This window comes from Rhamphochromis sp. 'chilingali' (assembly GCF_963969265.1).
Source record: "Rhamphochromis sp. 'chilingali' genome assembly, chromosome: 14".
NCBI lineage: Eukaryota > Metazoa > Chordata > Actinopteri > Cichliformes > Cichlidae > Rhamphochromis > Rhamphochromis sp. 'chilingali'.
In genome coordinates this window covers 20,805,286-20,826,473 of record NC_137941.1, presented here as the reverse complement: position 1 = coordinate 20,826,473, position 21,188 = coordinate 20,805,286, and the positions used below count along the sequence as shown (strand labels likewise).

Sequence of the window (21,188 nt, the reverse complement as noted above, 5' to 3'; positions counted from 1 at the left end):
AACTTAATGATGCCACCATTATGCAGTTGAGCACGTTTTACATTTTAAATTTAAAGGACAGTTCCCTATGCTGGTAAAAAAATAATTTTACAAAGATACTATGAATGGGTGCCTTATAAACTGTTAATTTTTTTTATTATTAGCGCAGACAGAGGTTAGGCTTTTACTTTGGAGGCCCTTTACCGGAAATACAATTGTTGACGCTACAAGCGAGCCAAGATGGCGGAGTACCTAGCATCCATTTTTGGGACAGAAAAAGATAAGTAAGTATTTAATGTTAACTTGGTAATTTCAGTATTAATTTTCATCTGTTTATCCTATGGCTACTTTTTGCTGACAGGATTTGGTCTTGTGGTATTTACAGCATGCAGCTGGCTAGGCTTCTGTGGCTTTATCTGCTAGCGCGATATGCTAGCTTTCGCAAGTGAAAAACCGCGCGTGCTAAAAGCTAGCTAGCAACATCTGGGTGATGAACAGTGCTGAGCTGGTCAGAAAGCAATCACAGCGGGTAACTTTAAATGAAAATATAGTAAATTCATATTCCAAGTTGAGCGTAAGTGGTGCACAAACTAGACCCTTTATTGGCGTTAACAAATATCATACTTTGTAAAACTCACACGTGTTTGAAACAATGGAAACCTCCAACGTACTAGAAGTGCTCATTAATCGCATTTAGGTAAATGAACTTCGTCTTTGTAATTTGTCTAGACCGCTATTTTATTCATTGCACTTTTTTTTTCTATTGTCCTCTTTCCGGGTTGTAACAGTTAATTTGCTGAACCGCCAACAAAAAAGCGTTTTATGCCCAATGAAGCAACGTAGCCTCGTAGAAATGTAAAGCAGACATTGAAATGAAAACGTGTAAAACTTCATGGGTTGTTATTAAAAAATTTTTTAATAATAATACTGAGTGAAAACGGTTCAATACTGAGTAAAATGATCATGTAAAGTGAAAGTGGAATGTGTAACCAGCAGTAGTTTGGGTGTATTAGAGCAGGGCGATTATGAAGAAATTGAGCTGATTTTTTGTACAGTAGAATTTTGAAATTTACCATTTAAGTAAATGGTACAACTCGAAGGTGACGGAAACGTACTTTTTTCAGTATTATAAACAATTCTGAAATATTGGGCCATACAGTCATCCGAAACAACAGTTGAAGAAGAGTGTGCAGGCAGGAGTGTCAGGGGTGAAACCTGCTATGATGCATGGTTTGGAGATAATGGCACTGACAAAAAAACAGTTGAATATGCTAGATTGACATTGAGAATGACCTTGATGGACAGGATTAGAAATGAGTATATATGTAAAATAGGATGACTCAAGTTAAGTGATTTGGAGACAACGATAGAGAAGCAAGGTTCAGATGGTTTGGACGTGGTGAAAATACTGGACAAAGGATGTTGAATATGGAGCTGCTAGGAAGGAGGGAAACAAGGAAAACAACAGATAATTGATGAATGTAGTGAAGGAGGAAAGGCAGATTGAGGTAGGAGCAGCTGGAAGAAGATACAATGAAATAAGAAATAATGTCAGTAGTCATGTAAACTACCAGGAGTTCACAGGGTTTTCCATACTTGTTCTTTTTAATGTTATTTGTTATGTGTTGCATGTTTTCTAGTCCCATCTGGATCTTTTAGGGTATCAGTTTGTTTGTTTTTTTTTTGTATTCAGAAATATTAATAAACATTGTTTTTATGTTTACCTCACCTGAGAGTACAGCCTCCCATTTTTCAGTGCTCTTAATATATTTTGTTTTACAGGGTGAACTGCTCTTTTTATTTTAAAATTGGTGCCTGCCGACATGGTGACCGCTGCTCCAGATTACACAATAAGCCGACATTTAGCCAGGTAAGTTGCCGATCCTCGAGTTTTATTTCTAGTATTCAAATTGATAAAAGAGCAGCACAGACCTCACAGAAATGGCAGATAAGAGTTAATAAACTGCGCACAAAATAAAAGTGTACTTTACAATCACAATTTTTGATTTTGGGATTGGCTTGATCTGCTAAATATTGTAATTTGATACCCAATGTGTATAAGTGCTCATCATCATCAACGTTTGTGCTTCAGACGATTGCCCTCCTGAACATTTACCGGAACCCCCAGAACAGCGCCCAGTCTGTGGACGGCCTGACCTGTAAGTAAAAAAAAAAAAAAAAATAGGCCATTATTATTATATATTAAAATATTACTATTATTAAAAATGTGGTCTGTGAGTGTCTGAAAAGTTATTTATTTTTTATTGACCTTTACCCATGTTGTGTCTGTTTGCCACCCGTGCTGCTGCGAGTAGACAGCAGTTGAGGTTTAAAGTGACACAATGAAGCGAAGCTTATCAAGCCCTTTCTAATGGTTTTATTTACATAGTTAATTAAAATCAATGTGTTAGCTGTACTTACAGAAACACGCCAACTGAAAAGTGTCTTCTATCTGGAATATAGCAACAATTACACTGTGTATAGATTATTCATGTCTACAGCTTAAGCACTTATTCACTGGATTTATTTATTCTGTTATTTATAACAAACTGTTGGTTAGCTGTTTTTTAATCTTATTCGACATTTGTTACATTTAAAGGTTAGCTTGGTTTAACCTGTGTTGTTTGGATCACAGACAAATTAGACATTAGAGTCTGAGGTTTATTCTGAAAGAGCGTTCTGCGTACAGGGATTTTAAGACCGATATACTGATAATGACATTTGCTGATATTATGATATTAAAATCTAAAATATTTAAATATATCTGTGGATATGTTTTATTTACTTTCAAGCATATAAAGTATAAACAGATTTCCCAAACAGATGCGAGCTTTCCCTGGCTCTGCTCAGATCAGTTCCTAATTTCTTGCTCCAAGCATAGGTTGCCAGTGCCACTCATGACGCTGTTTAAGGGTGTTTCTCAAGTCTCATTTATCAGATATTTTGAATGCTAACTCACACCTATTAATTTAAAGAAATGCATTTGCACGTTAATTACGTTTACCACCTGAAAACGAGCAGTTAATGTGAACTGACCATTGATGTCATTGCAAGCAATTATTTTATGCAACTTAGTGTTTGTTGCTGAAACTGTGAATTATCTTTAACCACTAGGTACCATCAGTGACACGGAGATGCAGGAGCACTATGATGAGTTTTTTGAGGTAATTAATTCCCTTGTGAAGTATTTCTCTTGTTGTGCCTCTCTGCCTCAAACCATGACCGCACCGCTTTTCCACTGGTGCATTTGTTTCTAACCGTGTTTGAGGTAATTAATGAAGATCCATTCTCAAGAACTAAAAATAAAAGATGCAAAGTTGTTGGATTGGTGTGACATCATGCAAAATATAGTTTTTGTTGGGCAATTGGATGACAACTGATGTCATTCTGATGTCTGTATGGTGAACGTCAACCAGCAGTTAGTTTGCTTAGTCTAAGATAAATACTGGATATGGGGAACAGCTTGGGTTAAAACAGCTAAATGTTGTGTTCATTGATTTGGAAAAAGATCTATTTTGGTGCTCTTTCAAAGATTTTACATGCGTATCTTAACTAACTGATAGCTGCTGTTGCACATTCACTGAACAAACAGAAGAGTGGGTTCAGATATCTTCTTCAGCTTCCCACTGAGAAAGGAGTCGTGCATATTTTCCTTTAACAGGCTCTTAACTGATTTGTTGTAGTCAATGCTCACAATGCGCACACAGTGTTGGGAAGGTTACTTTTAAAATGTATCCCACTACAGATTACAGAATACATGCCCGAAAATGTATAAATGTATTTTGTAACGTATTACGTTACGTTACTCAATGAGAGTAATGTATTCTGAATACTTTGGATTACTTAATATATTATCATGTTTTTTACAACTGCATGAATGTACTATTGCTGTGTGATTTATTACTATTACTGAAGGTCCGCGGTTCCGAACCGTAGTAAAGGGACCTCTGGCTAATACGGCGGGTTCTGTGTCGGGCTCATAGCCGAAAACTAGCTTTACTTTGTCGTGTGAGTCAACTTTGCTTGCGAGAGACAGAGAGAGGGTTGAAAGGCTGCTCCAACGGAACTTATTGTTTCGGAGGAAAACAGGAACACAGTGTACAATTGAGTCTTAATAGCTTACTTACAACTGGGCTCGTCAGGCACTCTTCTTGGCTGAAGTGGTTATTATTATATTTACATGCTTCCAGCTCCCGTTTCTACTCGATGACAGCTTGTACTTTTCTACTTCCTTTTTCTCCCTCCTCACGCTCACAGACACATAACGGGTATGGCAGTCCATTCTCCCTGCAGCACGGACTACACTGCCCATGAGGCTACATTCTTTAGGGCTATGCCTGTAGCATTCTGTAGCTTAGCACAACAACAACAACAAAAAGGCGCTCTCTCACCCAGGAAACACACAGTCGCAGAGAGTCTGTAACCATGGCAACCATAACGCTGCCACCTGGAACCTAGCTGTCAAACAAAACCCAAACAGTCCTGACCCACGACAATATGAAACAGGAAAATACCGCCGTGTAATCCATTTATTTCAACAAAGTAACTATATTCTAAATACCACCTTTTTAAATGGTAACTGTAACGGAATACAGTTACTCATATTTTGTATTTTAAATACGTAACGGCGGTACATGTATTCCGTTACTCCCAAACACTGCGCACATAACATCAGACTTGACTTCTCTATCATTTTCTCACAGGAGGTGTTCACAGAGATGGAAGAAAAGTACGGCGAAGTGGAGGAAATGAACGTATGTGACAACCTCGGTGACCACCTAGTTGGAAACGTGTATGTGAAGGTGAGTGTCAGGCTTCCACTTTCCCTGAAATGTAGTGAAATTTGGCTTTGATCCACTGACATAACTTTTCTCTTCGACTGCCATCTCTCTTTGTAGTTTCGTAAAGAGGAGGACGCTGAGAAGGCTGTGATAGACCTAAACAATCGGTGGTTTAATGGACAGCCCATCCATGCTGAGCTGTCTCCTGTCACAGACTTTAGAGAAGCCTGCTGTCGCCAGTATGAGATCGGGTGAGTTTTACATCAAAGGAAACAGCTTACAAGCTGTATTTAACCCCAAAAGGCCTTACAGAGGGTCCAGAACAGGAATATCCAACACAGTCAGGGTGGGCCAGCTTTCTGATACAGAGTCAGATTATAATAGTTTGGTAAATTCACAGCTAGTGAGCAGATGCCTGGTGTGTGTCGTTCCCCCCCCCCCCCCGTTGCATTATTATTCGCTCTGTTTAGCCAGCTGCTTCAGCCAAAACCAACACAGTATTTCCAGTTGTTTAATGTTGTGTACCACATGTAATAAAGGACAGCTTCAGACTGTGTCCTAAACTGTTTTTTGTTTTTTCCAACATCAAGTTCATTTGCAAAACCAGCTATGTGTTTCCAGTAGTTCAGTATTTGTTTTATTGAACTAAAGTGAGGATGGTAGAAATATGATATTGTTTAGCAGTGGTGAAATTCTTGTTCAGTATAGGTTTGGCCAGTTTTGATTATTTTACCTTGTTTTATGTATTTATTTATTTATTGTAAAAAAAAAAAAAAAAAAAAAAAGTGCTGGAGAGAAACAGAAACTCAGATCTGTTCGGCAATTTCTGATCATTTAATCAGCACAAGTAAGACCTATTTGCCAATTAGCTGATTCATTTTAGAGGTTTAAAGTTTAAAGCAGTGTTTGGTATCCTATTCATGGTGCGCCTAATGAAAGTCACTGTCACAGTCCACTCATGAGTACTTCTTTTTTAAGTTCAAGGTAAAGTTTCTAACTAGAAGCTTGTGTTTGTTCCTGGGAAAAGTAATTAAATTAATTTTTATTTATAAAACGCCAAATCACAACAATAGTTGCCTCAAGGCGCTTTATATTGTAAGGTAAAGTCCTTAAAATAATACAGAGAAAACTCAACAATCAGATGACTCCCTGTGAGCAAGTGGTTTGGCGAGAGTGGGAAGGAAAAACTCCTTTTTAATGAGAAGACACCTCCAGCAAAACCAGGTTCTAGAAGACTCTATGGAAGAGCTAGAGATTAATAATAACTAATGATTAAATGGAGAGTGGTGTATAAAGTCATAGTGATTGGAGAGAAAGAACGGGGAATGAAAAGGATACACTTAATGCATCATGGGAATCTCCCAGCAACCTACAGCTATTGCAGCATATCTAAGGGAGGATTCAGGGCCACCTGATCCAGCCCTAACTATATGCTTTAGCAAAAAAGAAAAGTGTTAACCCCAATCCTAAAAGTAGAGCAGGTGTCTTGTCTCCCGAATCCAAACTGGGAGCTGGTTCCAGAGAAGGGGACCTGAAAGCTGAAGGCTCTCCCTCCCATTTTACTTTTAACTACTCCAGGAACCACAAGTAAACCAGCAGTCTGAGAGTGAAGTGCTTTATTTGGGTGATATGGTACTATGAGGTCTTTAAGATGAGATGGGGCCTGATTATTCAAGACCTTGTATATGAATTATTTTAAATTAGATTCTTGATTCAAGAGGGAACCAATGAAGAGAAGCCAGTATAGTAGAGAGATGGGTGAAATATGTCCTCTGGGTTCTCTGATTCTTGCTGCCCTGGTTTTCATATGCTTTGTGTGCTCTCTCCACAGGGAATGCACTCGTGGTGGTTTCTGTAACTTCATGCATCTGAAACCCATCTCACGTGAGCTGAGGAGAGAGCTCTACGGCCGTCGAAGGAAGAGGTACAAACTTTGCATGTCAGGCACGTCGTTAAACCTTCGGATGTTTCACATTTTGTCACGGTTCCTAATCCTCTACTTCCTCACACCTACAGCCGCATCAGGTCTCGGTCTCGGTCAAGAGACAGGCGGTCTCGCTCGAGGGACAGGGACAGAGACAGGGACAGGGGTCGAGGAGGCGGCCGTGACCATGAGAGACGTCGCTCCAGAGACAGAGAACGTTCGGGGCGATTCTGAACTTCGAGCAGTGACTACTTGCCCTCCCTGTGTTCATCCCTGTCTTTTTTTAAGTTTGTACCCTTGCAGATCTGTTTTGGGACTAACTGAAAGGTAGCTGTTTCGAAGATGTGAATCCACTGAGGAGTTTGGTTTTTCTTGATTTCTGAAAATGACTTTCACTTCATTAAATTTAAATTTGTACCAAACGATAATGATTACTGAGTCTCATTTCATATTTCATAGTAAGCATTCATTTCAAAATCAGATATAGCCACTGATGAGTCATTATTCCTCACATGTAGTGTGTTGTTGAACTTAGTCGTGAAGAAGTTCATGATCTAGGATAATTTCTTAGTTTAAAAATTTTAAAAACAGGATTTTCTTGCCCACTCATTTCTGCTGCCATAGTTACTTCCATTTCTATTACATGTGATTCAAGATTTTATATCTCATATAGGCTGTAGACAGAAAATGGATCATTTGTTTCATAGGCGGATAAAACAATATCCGGCTGTGTAAAATGTAAATAAAAACAATGCAATGATTTGCGAATCTCATGAGAACATTTATTTGTTTGTTTTTTATTCACAGTAGAACAGAACTGAATGTTTAAACTACAACTGAGGATTAGGGCCACCGAGGGGAAAAACATGGGTATGTCCTTTTTCTTCTTTTCCAGAATTCTGAGAAAAAAGTCAGAATTCTGACTTTAATCTGGAAAAGGAGAAAAAAAAGAAAAGATGTGCCCACGTTTTTGTTTTTTGTTGGCCCTAATCCTCTTCCGTGGGGAACTGAGACCAGAGGCCCATACTATGAAGCACTTTTGTTTTATCCAGCTAATTTCAGGATTAACTCTGTGTTTCCTGCACATTTAAGGTGGTTCACTTCTTAAAGGAGGAGTGTCTCCATGGAAACCTATGCTGTGACCATAACCTGCTCTGAAGCCGGTTGTAGTTTTAAGATTAGAGATCCGCTGGTATGAAATCACCCTACTGACCAATCAGCTCTCTGGAAAATAATTTAAAGTATTATCGCTCTATAAATACACGATGTCAAAATAGAGCATTTATTTGTGTTTGCTGACATCAAATTTGCCCAGATTCTGGATTTTGTTCCGCTTTAAACAACAAATGCATAAAGATTTAAAATATATATATATTTATTATAATCCCTAAAAGCATAACGCGACTTTACGATGGAGTTGTAATTTCAACAATATTGAATTCTATTAACCTCTTTCCCCGTGCTTCTAACTTCTTATAATATAGTTTTATCTCTCTGAAGTCAGTCGCACCGCTTGTGATTGGTCAGATTCTGCTAACGCCACCCCTTTCATGTGAACGCGCAGGGAAACCCAGGGTTAATCTATCGAGTTGATCGTGTGGCCGCTCATTGATTTGATTTGTGCAGGTTACAGGTAAGTTGATTCAGATAATGTGAAGATATCACCGAATGTGGCGAGCTAGCTTCGTTGTCCAGGACCCAGATGCTGGACTTTTGGGAGAGGACTGTTGTTCCATTGTTGTTTCATAGAGGATAAGTTGCTCGACAGTCCCGGGTCTTCTTTGTTGTATTCGTCATCATTATTTTTCATAATGCTCCAGATGTTTTCATTTGGTGAAAGGTCTGAACTGCAGGCCAGTTCAGCACGTGGACTCTTCTACTGTGAAGCCATGCTTGTTGTATAGATGCTGTATGAAGTTTAGCATTGTCTTGCTGAAATATGCAAGGCCTTCCCTGAAGAGGAGGGGGACATGTGCTCATCTGATCACAGAACAGTTTTCCACTTTGGCTCGGTCCATTTTGAACGATCTTTGGCTCAGTGAAAACAGCAGCATTTCTAGATCACGTTCACGCACTTTCTTTACACGATGGAGCTTTTGTGGTTGGTACAGTGAACTGCATTCACAGAAAGTTATTTCCATGTCTGCTTTTAATGCATTTCAAAGACCCAAACATCACGGGCATCCACTACAGATTTTCATACAGAACTTTCTCCAGATTCTCTGATTTTTTTTTTTTTTTTTTTTTTGACGATGCCCGGTAGCAGCACTGTGAACAGCAATGATGCCAGAAACGTATATTCTTCATGCCACAATATATTTTAGGAGAGTGGCAGTTTTTGTGATTTTAAATCAAACAATCATTATGCGGTTGAAGCCCGGACCTTTAAATTCATTTAAATTAGGAATGCCCCATTTTCAGAGGCTTAAAATCTGTATCGATGTAAAATTACAGATTAAAAACACGTTAATTTGAAAATTAAGAAGTTATATACATGAAAGTTCTCAGAAATGGCTTCTTTGTAACAGTCAAAACCACATAAGCGTGAAACTGAAAGCCCACTGCTAAACCCTGCTGTGTGAGAGACTTCTTTGTATGTTTGGATAGTAACGGTAGAAAATATAGATACGTTTTGAAGTAAAAACAGTTCTATAAAAAGCATCCTGCGATCGCTGAACATTCATTGTAAGAAGCGTCCACGCTGCATGCTATTGGACATAAATGCTCAGGGGCAAGACCAATCACTGTGCGCTGATTGGCGGATAGGGACCTGAAAATAAAGCGCAGAGAACTCAGGTGTCCATCTGACAGCTGCAAGGGTTCATGTCCGGCACACAGGTGAGTGCACTGCCCTTTTCGTGTTGCTCAATATGAATGGCTTTAAACACAGCAGAGATTCAGTACTCTGGTGCACAGCTGTGGAAAGACTGGTTTTGTTCTTATTTCCAGGCTTTCCTGAACTCACTTGTGCGTTATCAGGAAAAACAGAGCCCAAGTTTACCTGCTGAGATGTTACGACGTTATTACAACGTTGTTTTTTTATGCTAGTCGTGAGCTATTGTTATGTCGGGAAAAAATATGAACACATTTAACTATATTTGACACTATTTTGACACTATTGACACTATTAAATTTAAAGGCCTTTTATCTATTAATTGTCTAGCTTGTAATTCCCAAAAACTGAAGTTGTATAATGTGAAACGAGGAATGGCTATCACTTTTTAAATTATTAAATAAATCGATTTGTTGTTTACTGAAGCAAATGCCAATCAGGGAGAATGTGTATCATAATTTTTCCAATTCGTATTCATGTTTTGATTTTGATTCTGGAGGAAAAATGTGCTTTTGCTTGTTAGCCAGATGTCTAAAGCACTGCACTGTGGACAGTGTTGGGAAGGTTACTTTTGAAATGTATTCCACTACAGATGACAGAATACATGCCCGAAAATGTATTTTGTATTCCGTTACGTTACTCAATGAGAGTAACGTATTCTGAATACTTTGGATTACTTAATATATTATCATGCTTTTTACAACTGCATGAATGTACTATTGCTGTGTGATTTATTACTATTACTAAAGGTCCGCGCCTCCGAACTGTAGTAAAGGGACCTCTGGCTAATAAGTCGGTTCTGTTGGTCTCATAGCCGAAAAATAGCTTTATTTTGTTGTGTGAGTCAACTTTGCTAGCGAGAGACAGAGAGAGGCAAGGCAAGGCAAGGCAAGTTTATTTGTATAGCACAATTCAACAACAAGGTGATTCAAAGTGCTTTACAGAGACATTAGAAACAAGAACAAATAAAAAGCATGATTTAAAATTGATTAAAACAAGCAAATAAACTAACTAACTAATTAACTAACAAACAAACAAACAAACAAACAAACAACAGTATATAAAATCAAAACAGATAAAATCAGAACAGTAGATAAAATCAGTAGTTAAATGTAAGTTTTGAAATTTAAGCTTAAAGTGTGGATTTGGTGCTTTATTCAAATGCAGCTGAGAACAGGTGAGTCTTCAACCTGGATTTAAATAAACTGAGTGTTTCAGCTGATCTGAGGCTTTCTGGGAGTTTGTTCCAGATATAAGGAGCATAAAAGCTGAATGCAGCTTCTCCGTGTCTGGTTCTGACTCTGGGAACTGATAAAAGACCGGATCCAGATGACCTGAGGGATCTGGAAGGTTCATACTGGGTCAGGAGGTCATTGATGTATTTTGGTCCTAAACCATTCAGAGCTTTATAGGCCAGCATCAGAACTTTAAAGTCTATCCTCTGACGGACAGGCAGCCAGTGTAAGGACCTCAGAGCTGGACTGATGTGGTCCACTTTTTTGGTCTTAGTGAGGACTCGAGCAGCAGAGTTCTGAATGAGCTGTAGTTGTCTGACTGATTTTTTAGGTAGACCTGTAAAGATGCTGTTACAGTAATCAAGCCTACTAAAGATGAATGCATGGACTAGTTTTTCCAGGTCCTGTTGAGACATCAGATCTTTTATCCTTGATTTATTCTTGAGGTGATAGTAAGCTGACTTTGTTATTGTCTTAATGTGTTTTTCTAAGTTTAGGTCTGCATCCATCACTACACCCAAATTTCTCGCCTGGTTTGTGGTTTTTAGATGTATAGATTGAAGTTCTCTGGTGACCTGTAATCGTTTTTCTTTGGCGCCAAAGACTATTACCTCAGTTTTGTTTTTGTTTAGCTGGAGAAAATTGTGGCACAACCAGTCATTGATTTCCTCAATGCAGAGGGTTGAAAGGCTGCTCCAACGGAACTTATTGTTTCGGAGGAAAACAGGAACACAGTGTACAATTGAGTCTTAATAGCTTACTTACAACTGGGCTCGTCAGGCACTCTTCTTGGATGCAGCGGTTATTATTATATTTACATGCTTCCAGCTCCCGTTTCTACTCGATGACAGCTCGTACTTTTCTACTTCTTTTTTCTCCGTCCTCACGCTCAAAGACACATAACGGGTATGGCAGTCCATTCTCCCTGGAGCACGGACTACATTGCCCATGAGGCTACATTCTTTAGGGCTATACATGTAGCATTCTGTAGCTTAGCACAACAACAACAACAAAAAGGCGCTCTCTCACCCAGGAAACACACAGTGGCAGAGAGCGTCACCCTGTCGCCTGGAGCAAAACCCAAACAGTCCTGACCCGTGACAATATGAATCAGGAAAATACCGCCGTGTAATCCATTTATTTCAACAAAGTAACTATATTCTAAATACCACCTTTTTAAATGGTAACTGTAATGGAATACAGTTACTCATATTTTGTATTTTAAATACATAACGGCGGTACATGTATTCTGTTACTCCCCAACACTGACTGTGGCGCTGTGATATAAATGAGCAAAAAGTATAAAAACCGATTAAACACTAGAAAATTATGTAGGATCCCCCCCCCCCATATAAATAAATTGTACCAGACACATATTTTGTGCGGGTCAGTGCTGCTGCCTCACAGCAACACAGCTTAGGTTCAAGCCTGCTTGCTTGCTTGGGCCTGTCTGTGTGACGTGTATGTGGCCAGACTGTACCAGTGTGGGTTTTCTCCCACTGTCCAAAGACAAAGTTGGATAAATGGAATGTGGAGACAGAGACAGAAGAAGCAACAAATTCTTAAAATTATAATTGGAGGATATCAACCCAACTGTTTAATGCTAGTTGTCTTTGAATTAATGCATGGTTAGATAAAATAAAAAATACAGCTTGATGATAATATATGTCTCATCCCACTGCAGCCATGCCCTCTGTTTCTGGTGCTGCATCCTTGGAAGAAGTTCCTTCTCCTTGCACATCTGCAGCTAACCCAACAAATGCAGAAGTCACTTGTGCTACAGCAGCTGTGAACAGTTGTGACAGGTTATCTGCTGATGGTGAAGATAAGGATGAATCATTCACTGAGAGTCAGCTGGAGAACACAGACGAGACTCCTGATGAGACGAAGTGGATCCGTCCTGATTTGCCCAGCAGATGTACTTGGAAGCTGGGCGCGCCCATGTCAGAGTCGCCTCATAGCCACTCAGCATGGTAAGAGTCTGGAGAAATAAAGAGGTCGCTGTGTCTTTAAATAAAACTAGTGACTCTGTCTACTTACTTTTTGCAGCAGAGTTGAGTCACCAGCAATATTTAATTCTGATTTGACAAACAGATGTCACACATACACTGATGTGTCACTTTATTAGGTACACTTGTTCAACTGCTGGTTAATGCAAATATGTAAACCGCCAATCACATGGCAGCAACTCAGTGCATGTAAACACGATCTAGATGACCTGCTTAAGATCAAACAAAGCATCAGAATGAGGGAAAATGGTAATGTTTTTCCACCACATTCAGACGGCAGGGTTAGAATTTGATGTAAACAACATGAAAACATGGCTCCATCTTGCCATGTATCACATGTATCAGTGGTTCTGGCACTTTGTGTTGGTGGATTAGTGTACAGGGTTTGTTTTTTTTTTACACTTTTCCCTCTTTAGTGTTTGTAAAGCTCAGATGATCTCAGCTCACAGGTCACCACATCTCAATCCAAAAGAAAATCTTTGTGAGGTGATCGAATTGTGTGATAGTATCATGTCGACATGGGTCAAAATCTCTGAGGAATGTTTCCCGGGTTGGTTTTCAAGCCAGTTTTGAAAACCAACCCAGTGCTTGCAAGGTGTACCTAACAAATTGCCCAGTGAGTGTATGATGTGATGATATTTCTGACAATTCCACTAATTTTGGTTAAACTCTCATCAGATACATGAAATCCTGTATGGTATCTCCTAGTGTTTGTTATCTCTTACATTACAGCACCAAGCCCTCTGACATCCTCCCCAGCATTCTTGAGAAAATTGGACACACACCTCTGGTTCGCTTGAACAAAATCCCCAAAGAGTTTGGGCTCAAGTGTGATATCTGTGAGTAAAAGATGTGACAAATTATGTAAAAGTAAGAAGATGATTTAAAAAAAAGACTTATTTTTGCTTACGGTTTTGCAAAATCTTTATTATTATTCTGCATTCAAGCAAATAAGTCTAATTGAAAGTTTGCTTGTAAAAGCAGAGGCTTGAATATTACACAACAGGGTAAGCTAATTAAATAAATAAGTAAAAAAGAAAGGAAAAGGAAACTTAGAGAAAGGTTCACATTTTTCATGCTTTAAGTTTTAGTACTATACAAAACAGATTTAAACAGAATTAACCTTTTAGAATATAAAACATGACATTAACCTTGATAAATAAATAACATGATCCTTAACCTGACTGCTATCCATGTACTTGTACTGCAAAGCTACAACTTTAATCCAAAAGATATGGGTTTATGGATATTTATGGATGTGAAATGTTAAGTTTTCTCTCTGAATAGTCCCCTTCGCTCACCCCAAAATGACGTTGATATGTCCTTGCAAGAAAATGAGCAGGAGTGCAGTCTTCTTATTTTCAGGATAGAAGATGCTTTAAATGTCCTAACAGCAGCTTTATTGTTCTCCCTCCTAAGCAGCGAGAAAGCTGATAAGTTTACTGTGTTTAGTGGGGTGAAAAAAACCTCTGCTTGGATGAGACTGTAGTTGAGCAGCAGCAGATTACAGAGTGACATCTCACCTGGCTTACCATATTTGTGTAAAAGAATGTCTTTTAGGGGATATGTTGTTAAGTTGATGCATCCGAGTGGAAGAGGTGCCGTTGTTTAAGCTAGGGCTGTTGAACCCACTGTGTCCCTCTTGGCTTCCTGCTCAGCTGTTAAAAAGGGAGCGTTGAAGTATCATGTAGCTGGTGGCCTTATGTTTTTTCACTGTGCAACTGTTGTTTTCTTGTATGAGGGGGCAGCTCGCTCCCCTGGATGGAGAGGTGAGACTGAAAGACTCTTTGTTCTGTCATCCAACAGAGTAAAAAGAAAACCTTTGCAAATAAAATGCAGCTCTAAACTTGAGAAATAATAGAGTTTATATTTGTTCCGGTACCTTAACAACATGTTGTTGCTGATGCAGTAGCTGGCAGGCATGTCATTATCCCTGTGTTGCTATGAGTTTGCAAAAGAGCAGATCCAGATCTCACACTCCACAAATTGAATTTCCTAATTCCTTCAAACACAGTCAGTCAGGATTACAGAGGGAGATCTGACATGAACTGTTCTCTGTGGAAATAAAAGACGTGGACTGGCATAGACACGCACTTTCAGCAGGACAAATAAAAGCAAAGTAAAAACTAGATTCTCATGGGAACCAGAATCTAGTTACAGATGACAGAAGCATGCTTTTCATACTTGTTAACCTTTTAGCGGGTGATTGGGGAGCCATCTAAGTTTAGAGTTTTATATAGAGGTTTTATTTCAAAAGCTTTAAGATGTTTCCTCTCAAATTACCAACCATAGATGGGTCGTCAGTGACCTGGTAAAGGTTAATAGATTAACTATTATTCTTCTCTCTGCACTGGTTCAGTCCTAGTTATTTACAATGCATATTAAATTTGTCACGCATTATCTAATGCAAACCTTTTGGATTAACTTTGAACACTCCCTGATGCAATATATCTTTTTTTGTTTTTAATGGGTGACTGTGTTTAGTGGCCAAGTGTGAGTTCTTCAATGCAGGAGGCAGTGTGAAAGACAGGATCGCCCTGCGCATGGTGGAGGACGCCGAGAGAGCCGGGGTCCTTAAACCAGGAGACACCATCATCGAGCCCACCTCTGGAAACACGGGTACATCAGTTTGAGCGAATGAGCTGACGGCTGTATTATAACTATATAATGAAGGAAAAAGGTCATTTAAATAAATCTTGCTCTTTGTGCAGGTATTGGCCTCGCCCTCATAGCTGCAGTAAAAGGCTACCATTGCATCATTGTGATGCCTGAGAAGATGAGCATGGAGAAGGTAAGTAGCTCTGTTTCTTCTTTTCAATGTGAGGAATCTATTGAAGTCTCATCCTCTCCTGTGTCCTAGGTGCATGTCCTGCAAGCTCTCGGGGCAGAAATTGTCCGCACACCCACAGCTGCAGCTTTTGATTCACCAGAGTCTCATATACGTACGGCCTGGCGTCTGAAGAACGAGATCCCCAACTCGCACATCCTTGACCAGTATCGCAATGCAAGCAACCCCCTGGCTCACTACGACACCACGGCTGAGGAGATACTGGAGCAGTGTGATGGTTCGAGCTGATAGAAACTCTGATTTTTGATGCATCTTCTAGCTTGAAGTTGAATTTTTTCAAGAAATGACCCCCCACACCATTAAACCACCACCACCTTAAACCATTAACACAAGATGATCTTATCTTTTATGCCAAATTTTGACCTTACCCTTCGAATGTGGCAGCAGAAGTTTCCCATTCACTCCTGTCAGTGACACCCAGTGTGGTCTTCTGCTGCTGTAGCACAAGATTTGTCTTGTGCAAACAGAGATGATCTTTTGCAGACCTTAGTTGTAACAAGTGATGATTTGCCTACAATTTCATGGTGTGTATTTTATATTTCCTGGAACTTAGATCTATACGTCAAACTGACATGAATGAAGGAAGGCGTAAATAGTTTTTCCTGTAACTGCGAATCCTCATGGAACAGGTGTTTATTTGAATCCCAAAAATATATGTTTTTTGTAGTTTGGAAAAGAAAATGTGTTTCTGTTTTTAGGTAAATTGGATATGTTGGTGGCCGGAGCCGGCACGGGCGGCACACTCACTGGTGTTGCTCGAAAGTTAAAGGAAAGATGTCCAAATGTCAAGGCGAGATTCCCAACCCACTTATCTAGAATCTGAAATAAAAGTTTTGTTTTACTGAAATTTATATTAATCAGTGAAGCAATCCGTATATTGGCAGCTCCAACCCTGCACCGTTTGCAGCCTCTTTCCTCAGTTCTCATCTCTGTTTTTTAGATAGTCGGTGTGGATCCTGAAGGCTCTGTTCTGGTTGGCTCAGAGGAGAAAAGTGAAAAGGTTCCATTTGAAGTGGAAGGTATTGGATATGACTTCATCCCCACAGTACTGGACAGATCTGTGAGTATTTTTGTTAACGTGCACATTTGTAAAGTGAGTATTTTTGCTAAACGCCCGTCTCTGTTGAATCTGCACAGATTGTGGATGTCTGGTACAAATCAACCGACACAGAAACGTTCCTTATGTCCCGCAAACTGATCAGAGAGGAGGGTCTTTTGTGCGGTAAGTTCATATCAGTGAGTTGTGGTATGTTATGAGCAACCTCAGTTTGCTCTAAATGATCGATTTGCCTGTTTTGCTGAAGGTGGCAGCTCTGGCTCAGCGATGGCAGCAGCTGTGAAGATGGCTCAGCAGCTGGAGGAGGGGCAGCGCTGCGTGGTCATCCTGCCTGACTCTGTCCGCAACTACATGTACGAGACACAATGGCAGATACACTTTGAATCCAGTGAGAGTCTGGAGTGCTCACAGGCCTTCATGCCTTCAAAAATACAGTTGTGGGCAGACGTTTACATGCACTCATCATGCCCATGAACATCAATACTTTTTAAATAGGGGTGACGTTAGGACTTTTCAATGGTCATTTCACAAGTTTGCTATTTCCATTCCAAAACCAGTTTGGATGTGTGTTTGTGTCCTGCTGGAACACCTTAATGTGTCCAGGTTTTATCAGGTCAAGTTTATCTAGCTGTTAATTTGATGTAAAGTTTCAGAATTTAGAGGTAGTTTTCCTTCTTCATTATTTGTGCATCCATACACACTACTGGGCACAAAACACCCTTGAGCATGAACAGATGCTATAATCTTCTTTGTTGTGAAAGCCTCCGCTTTATTCCTACAAATACACCTCTTGTTACTGGCCGAATAGCTCAGTTTTTGTCCCTTCTGATCATAAAACGTTGCTTCAGAAGGCATTTGGCTTGTCTATGTGGGGCAGCTGCTCTTTTCCGTTGAACTTGAAGCTGCTGATTTTGGGCCAGGGGCTGGTACGTATACTTTTGATCCTGTGTGGATTAGAGAGAAAATGTATTAAAATTTCTGCTTCCATTCTTGTTTTTTTTTTAGATGATTAAAGATGTATGCTTTATAATCTTTCCCCATTTAAAAAGAACATTTTAATGAAATCTTTAAAAGCCAGTGAATGAACATATGTACCAAATTTAACCACAGACCATCCAACAGTTTTTAGCTTTGTCCTCAAAAATGTGTAAATGTGTGTAGAAATGATTCAGTCCATTGAACAGTTTAGAGATCTTCATGGTTTCAAAGAGTTGGACTCTCTTCCTCTGAGCTATGTCTGGCTAAAAGCAGTAATCATGTGGCTCCCACCAGCCATTAGTTAGACAAGAATTTAACATAAAAGCACTTTCTTTTGAAACCCTTTGTGTGGATGTTTTTCCCATTATTAAGGACAGAACAGCAGTGACAGGAAATGAGAGAGGAAGAGACACATGTGTTTCAACTAGGATGCTTTCTTTCTTTCTTTTATTTTTACAGCCATTTCCTATCCCTAAAATAACCAATAAATCCCACAATAAAGCTGTCAGCATTAAAAAAAGAAAAACTGACGTAAAGCAGTGATGCAGCTGATAAACAGATTGTCTAGAGTCAGATGTGTTTTAGGTGGAACCCTGGCTGAACTTTAGCACACTTCTTCAAACTCACCCGTATCTTCCCGCAGGTCAAAGTTCCTGAGGGATCAGTGGATGTGTGAGAAAGGCTTCCTCTGCTTGGACACTCAAATGGACCCAAAACCCTGGTAAAAAACAACAAAAATCCGCAAATCAGCTATAGCTTATACCCCTCAGAGGAGGTATGACGGGGCAGGTTGGTGTTAAAACCTCTGTTTTTCCGTCTTGCAGGTGGTGGAACCGGACTGTTCAGAGTCTACACCTGTCTGCCCCCCTCACCATCACACATTCTGTGTCCTGCCAGAAAACCATTGAGATCCTAAAGGAGAACTCACTGGGTCAGGCACCAGTCGTCACTGAGTCAGGGTATGTCTCTTCTTCTCAATATCAGGTTAGTATTATAAATGCTCTGTTTGGATATGACCTTGTATAAACAGGAAGAGGACAGGAACTTCCAGCATAAACACAAACAGTGGTCTCCATGGAGATTTCAGGGAAACAGATCTCATCCTCTGTATCGTCATCTTTGCTCGTGCAGAGCAGCTAAATGCTCGGCAGATGTTCCACAGGTCGTAGTTTGATCTCAGGATTTCACACTGAAACGTGGCTCTGTTCTCGAGTTGATGGTGGAAATTGAATTTCGGGATGACATCACAGTGTCAGGAAGAGATTCTAACACTTTGTCTGTGACCTTTGTCTTGTCTGATCTTTTTGTCTTATTTTCATCTTTATATAACTACCCAACTGAAATATTTTTAAACATAAATAATATGAACATGTGAAGCTTGTATTTCCCACAGCTTTTAAAACCTCAGTGATTATTTATGTTTTTATTAACACTTCCAGCAGTGTTGCTCACTTGTAGTCAGAGATGTTAAACTTTGCAGGGATGTAGTTTAAAGATGTGTGTGGGCAGCTGGACGTCTGATGGGTATATACACATACATTACAACCCTGTCCCTCCAGTGTAAATCCCCATGTGAGGTAGCTTTATTTGAGTGTGTAACCATATAAGTTGGATCTCGTCTCAAGATAAACTCTAGTTAAAAACTACATTGATTAATCATCCAGTTTGGTTACCCATTTTTTAATCTTGACATTTGGTTGAAATAAGCAGACAGAGACATGATGGGTTAGTCTTCTCGTCACCTGAGTCTGATGGGAGTTTGTGGGTTTTGTGTATTTCCACAGGGCCATCCTGGGAATGGTGACTCTGGAAACCATTCTGTCCTCTCTGTTGGCGGGGAAGGTTGAACTTTCAGCGGCTGTCAGCGCGGTGCTCCTCAAAGCCTTCAAACAGGTCAGTCAGAGAGTGCAGAGCTCTTCATGGCGACCTTTGATGACATAATGAACGTTTTTACACGCTTGTTTAATCTTCCTCCACTTGTGCTTTCAGGTGCACCTGACAGACGACCTGGGGAAGCTTTCCCATATCCTCAAAACTGATAACTTTGCCCTGGTGGTTCACAATCAAACGCAATGTGAGAAAATCCATTTCCTAAATAGTGTTTATGCAGGACATTTATGTGCAGATCATTTTTATAATGAGCTGTTTATTGCATGGTTGATAAATGTCATTCACAAAGCTTCATTTCGGTTGTGACACCCAAAGACACTGATTTACAATCACACATTTGCATTCTCCTGGATCATGTTCACATATGGCTCTTTCTTTCCATCATTGAGCTAAAACCTGTATTTGTGGACGACATGGGAAACTTTGTTCATGAGCCTGTGCAGTAAACAAACCACAACAGTCTTCTGTGTTTAACAGGAGTTTTGTGTCTCTGTGCAGACGGGGTCGATGGGTCGGCCCTCCAGAGGGAGATTTTATTTGCTGTCGTGACAGCGATTGACCTTCTCTCCTACATCACCACACACGAGGGGCAGGACTGCAACCATCAAAGTCAGGCAGTGTAACCCAGTGACTGTGTCCTGTTTAACGTGGATTTTACTTCCTGTTCATTGAGGGACAGCAAACGATCACCTGTAGTGTCACTGAAATAATCATGATAATAATGATGATGATAATAATAATAGAGCTCCAGAGAGGACAGAGAAGTTGTAAAGCACTATTCAGAGCTATCTTTGTTCTTTTTTTAAACACTGTGCATCTTGTAATGAGTGAAAAATCTCCAGTTAAAGGGCAGCTTAGTTTTTTTTTGGAGGGACGTTACCATCATCTTTCTGGAACTGACTCTTTTCTCTTACAATACAGTAAAAATATTTCTATTCTTTCTTTTTTTCCTGCCACACATAATGTCTTTTTTAAGTGTGGTGCCTTTGTGTTTAGTGTTTTTTCTTTTTTTGTACATGTTTTTATCAATTTGCTTTATTTGCTCCGTGTAAGTCACTTAGCATTAGCCAAGAAGTTAGTTTATACATTTAAAAACTAGCAAACCAACATAACCTAAATTTGACTAAGAGAAGCCTACGTTGATAAAATAGTTTATTATGTTGTATAAATGAATATAGATACAATTATGTCCAGAAGTATGATATAAACAGAGGCATATTTTGTTTCTTCTGTGTACCTCACAATGCAAAGCATATAACATCATGACAATGTTATTGGTCAGTTGCAATGTTGATCATGGACCAATATTATGATGATGATGCAGAAACGGCACCAATAGGAGATATCAGATGTTGTTGGTGTTGTGCCAAAAAAGCCAAACAATGATTTCTGCTGTTCTCGTGTGCGTTTATGTCTAATATTTACTTACGTTGTAATTAGACTGTAGTGAACGGGGTTTATTATGTGGTTATATAGAAAATAAAGAAATAACCTGTTTTGCAAACATTTTATGACTCTGCCTTCTTGCAACTGCAGTATAATCAATCTAGTTCTGTTTGGTCTCTCAGCGTGTTCACAGAAATTGGATTTTTTTATTTTATTTCAGCTGCCCTCATGGCCGGATCACTCTTGAATAAAAACATTTTTAATGTTG

General features: G+C 39.5%; 2 protein-coding genes across 2 annotated transcripts; both read left to right on the top strand.

Annotated features, from left to right (window-relative positions):
- Positions 1–161: 161 nt before the first annotated feature.
- On the top strand, positions 162–7,106 carry u2af1 (U2 small nuclear RNA auxiliary factor 1). The gene is made up of 8 exons (XM_080901998.1): positions 162–263; positions 1,762–1,849; positions 2,072–2,138; positions 3,094–3,143; positions 4,683–4,781; positions 4,878–5,011; positions 6,592–6,684; positions 6,777–7,106. The coding sequence occupies exons 1-8, from the start codon at positions 220–222 to the stop codon at positions 6,916–6,918; spliced, it is 717 nt and encodes a 238-aa protein (XP_080758124.1). The 5' UTR covers positions 162–219; the 3' UTR covers positions 6,919–7,106.
- A 1,077-nt stretch (positions 7,107–8,183) lies between these two features.
- Positions 8,184–21,001, top strand: LOC308410616 (cystathionine beta-synthase-like). Its single transcript, XM_080904084.1, has 15 exons — positions 8,184–8,317; positions 12,437–12,725; positions 13,494–13,600; positions 15,246–15,380; positions 15,473–15,552; positions 15,622–15,826; positions 16,308–16,399; positions 16,550–16,669; positions 16,747–16,831; positions 16,914–17,019; positions 18,288–18,365; positions 18,469–18,603; positions 19,429–19,537; positions 19,634–19,718; positions 20,033–21,001. The coding sequence occupies exons 2-15, from the start codon at positions 12,439–12,441 to the stop codon at positions 20,155–20,157; spliced, it is 1,749 nt and encodes a 582-aa protein (XP_080760210.1). The 5' UTR covers positions 8,184–8,317; positions 12,437–12,438; the 3' UTR covers positions 20,158–21,001.
- The last annotated feature ends 187 nt before the right edge of the window (positions 21,002–21,188 follow it).

Excerpts from the sequence above, each read along its gene's own strand:
- u2af1 (XM_080901998.1), top strand. The coding sequence starts at position 220 with ATGGCGGAGTACCTAGCATCCATTTTTGGGACAGAAAAAGATAA. Across the intron at positions 264-1,761 it reads TTTGGGACAGAAAAAGATAA|GGTGAACTGCTCTTTTTATT; the intron begins GTAAGTATTTAA and ends TTTGTTTTACAG. Across the intron at positions 2,139-3,093 it reads GTCTGTGGACGGCCTGACCT|GTACCATCAGTGACACGGAG; the intron begins GTAAGTAAAAAA and ends TTTAACCACTAG.
- LOC308410616 (XM_080904084.1), top strand. The coding sequence starts at position 12,439 with ATGCCCTCTGTTTCTGGTGCTGCATCCTTGGAAGAAGTTCCTTCTCCT. Across the intron at positions 12,726-13,493 it reads CCTCATAGCCACTCAGCATG|CACCAAGCCCTCTGACATCC; the intron begins GTAAGAGTCTGG and ends CTTACATTACAG. Across the intron at positions 13,601-15,245 it reads TGGGCTCAAGTGTGATATCT|TGGCCAAGTGTGAGTTCTTC; the intron begins GTGAGTAAAAGA and ends GACTGTGTTTAG.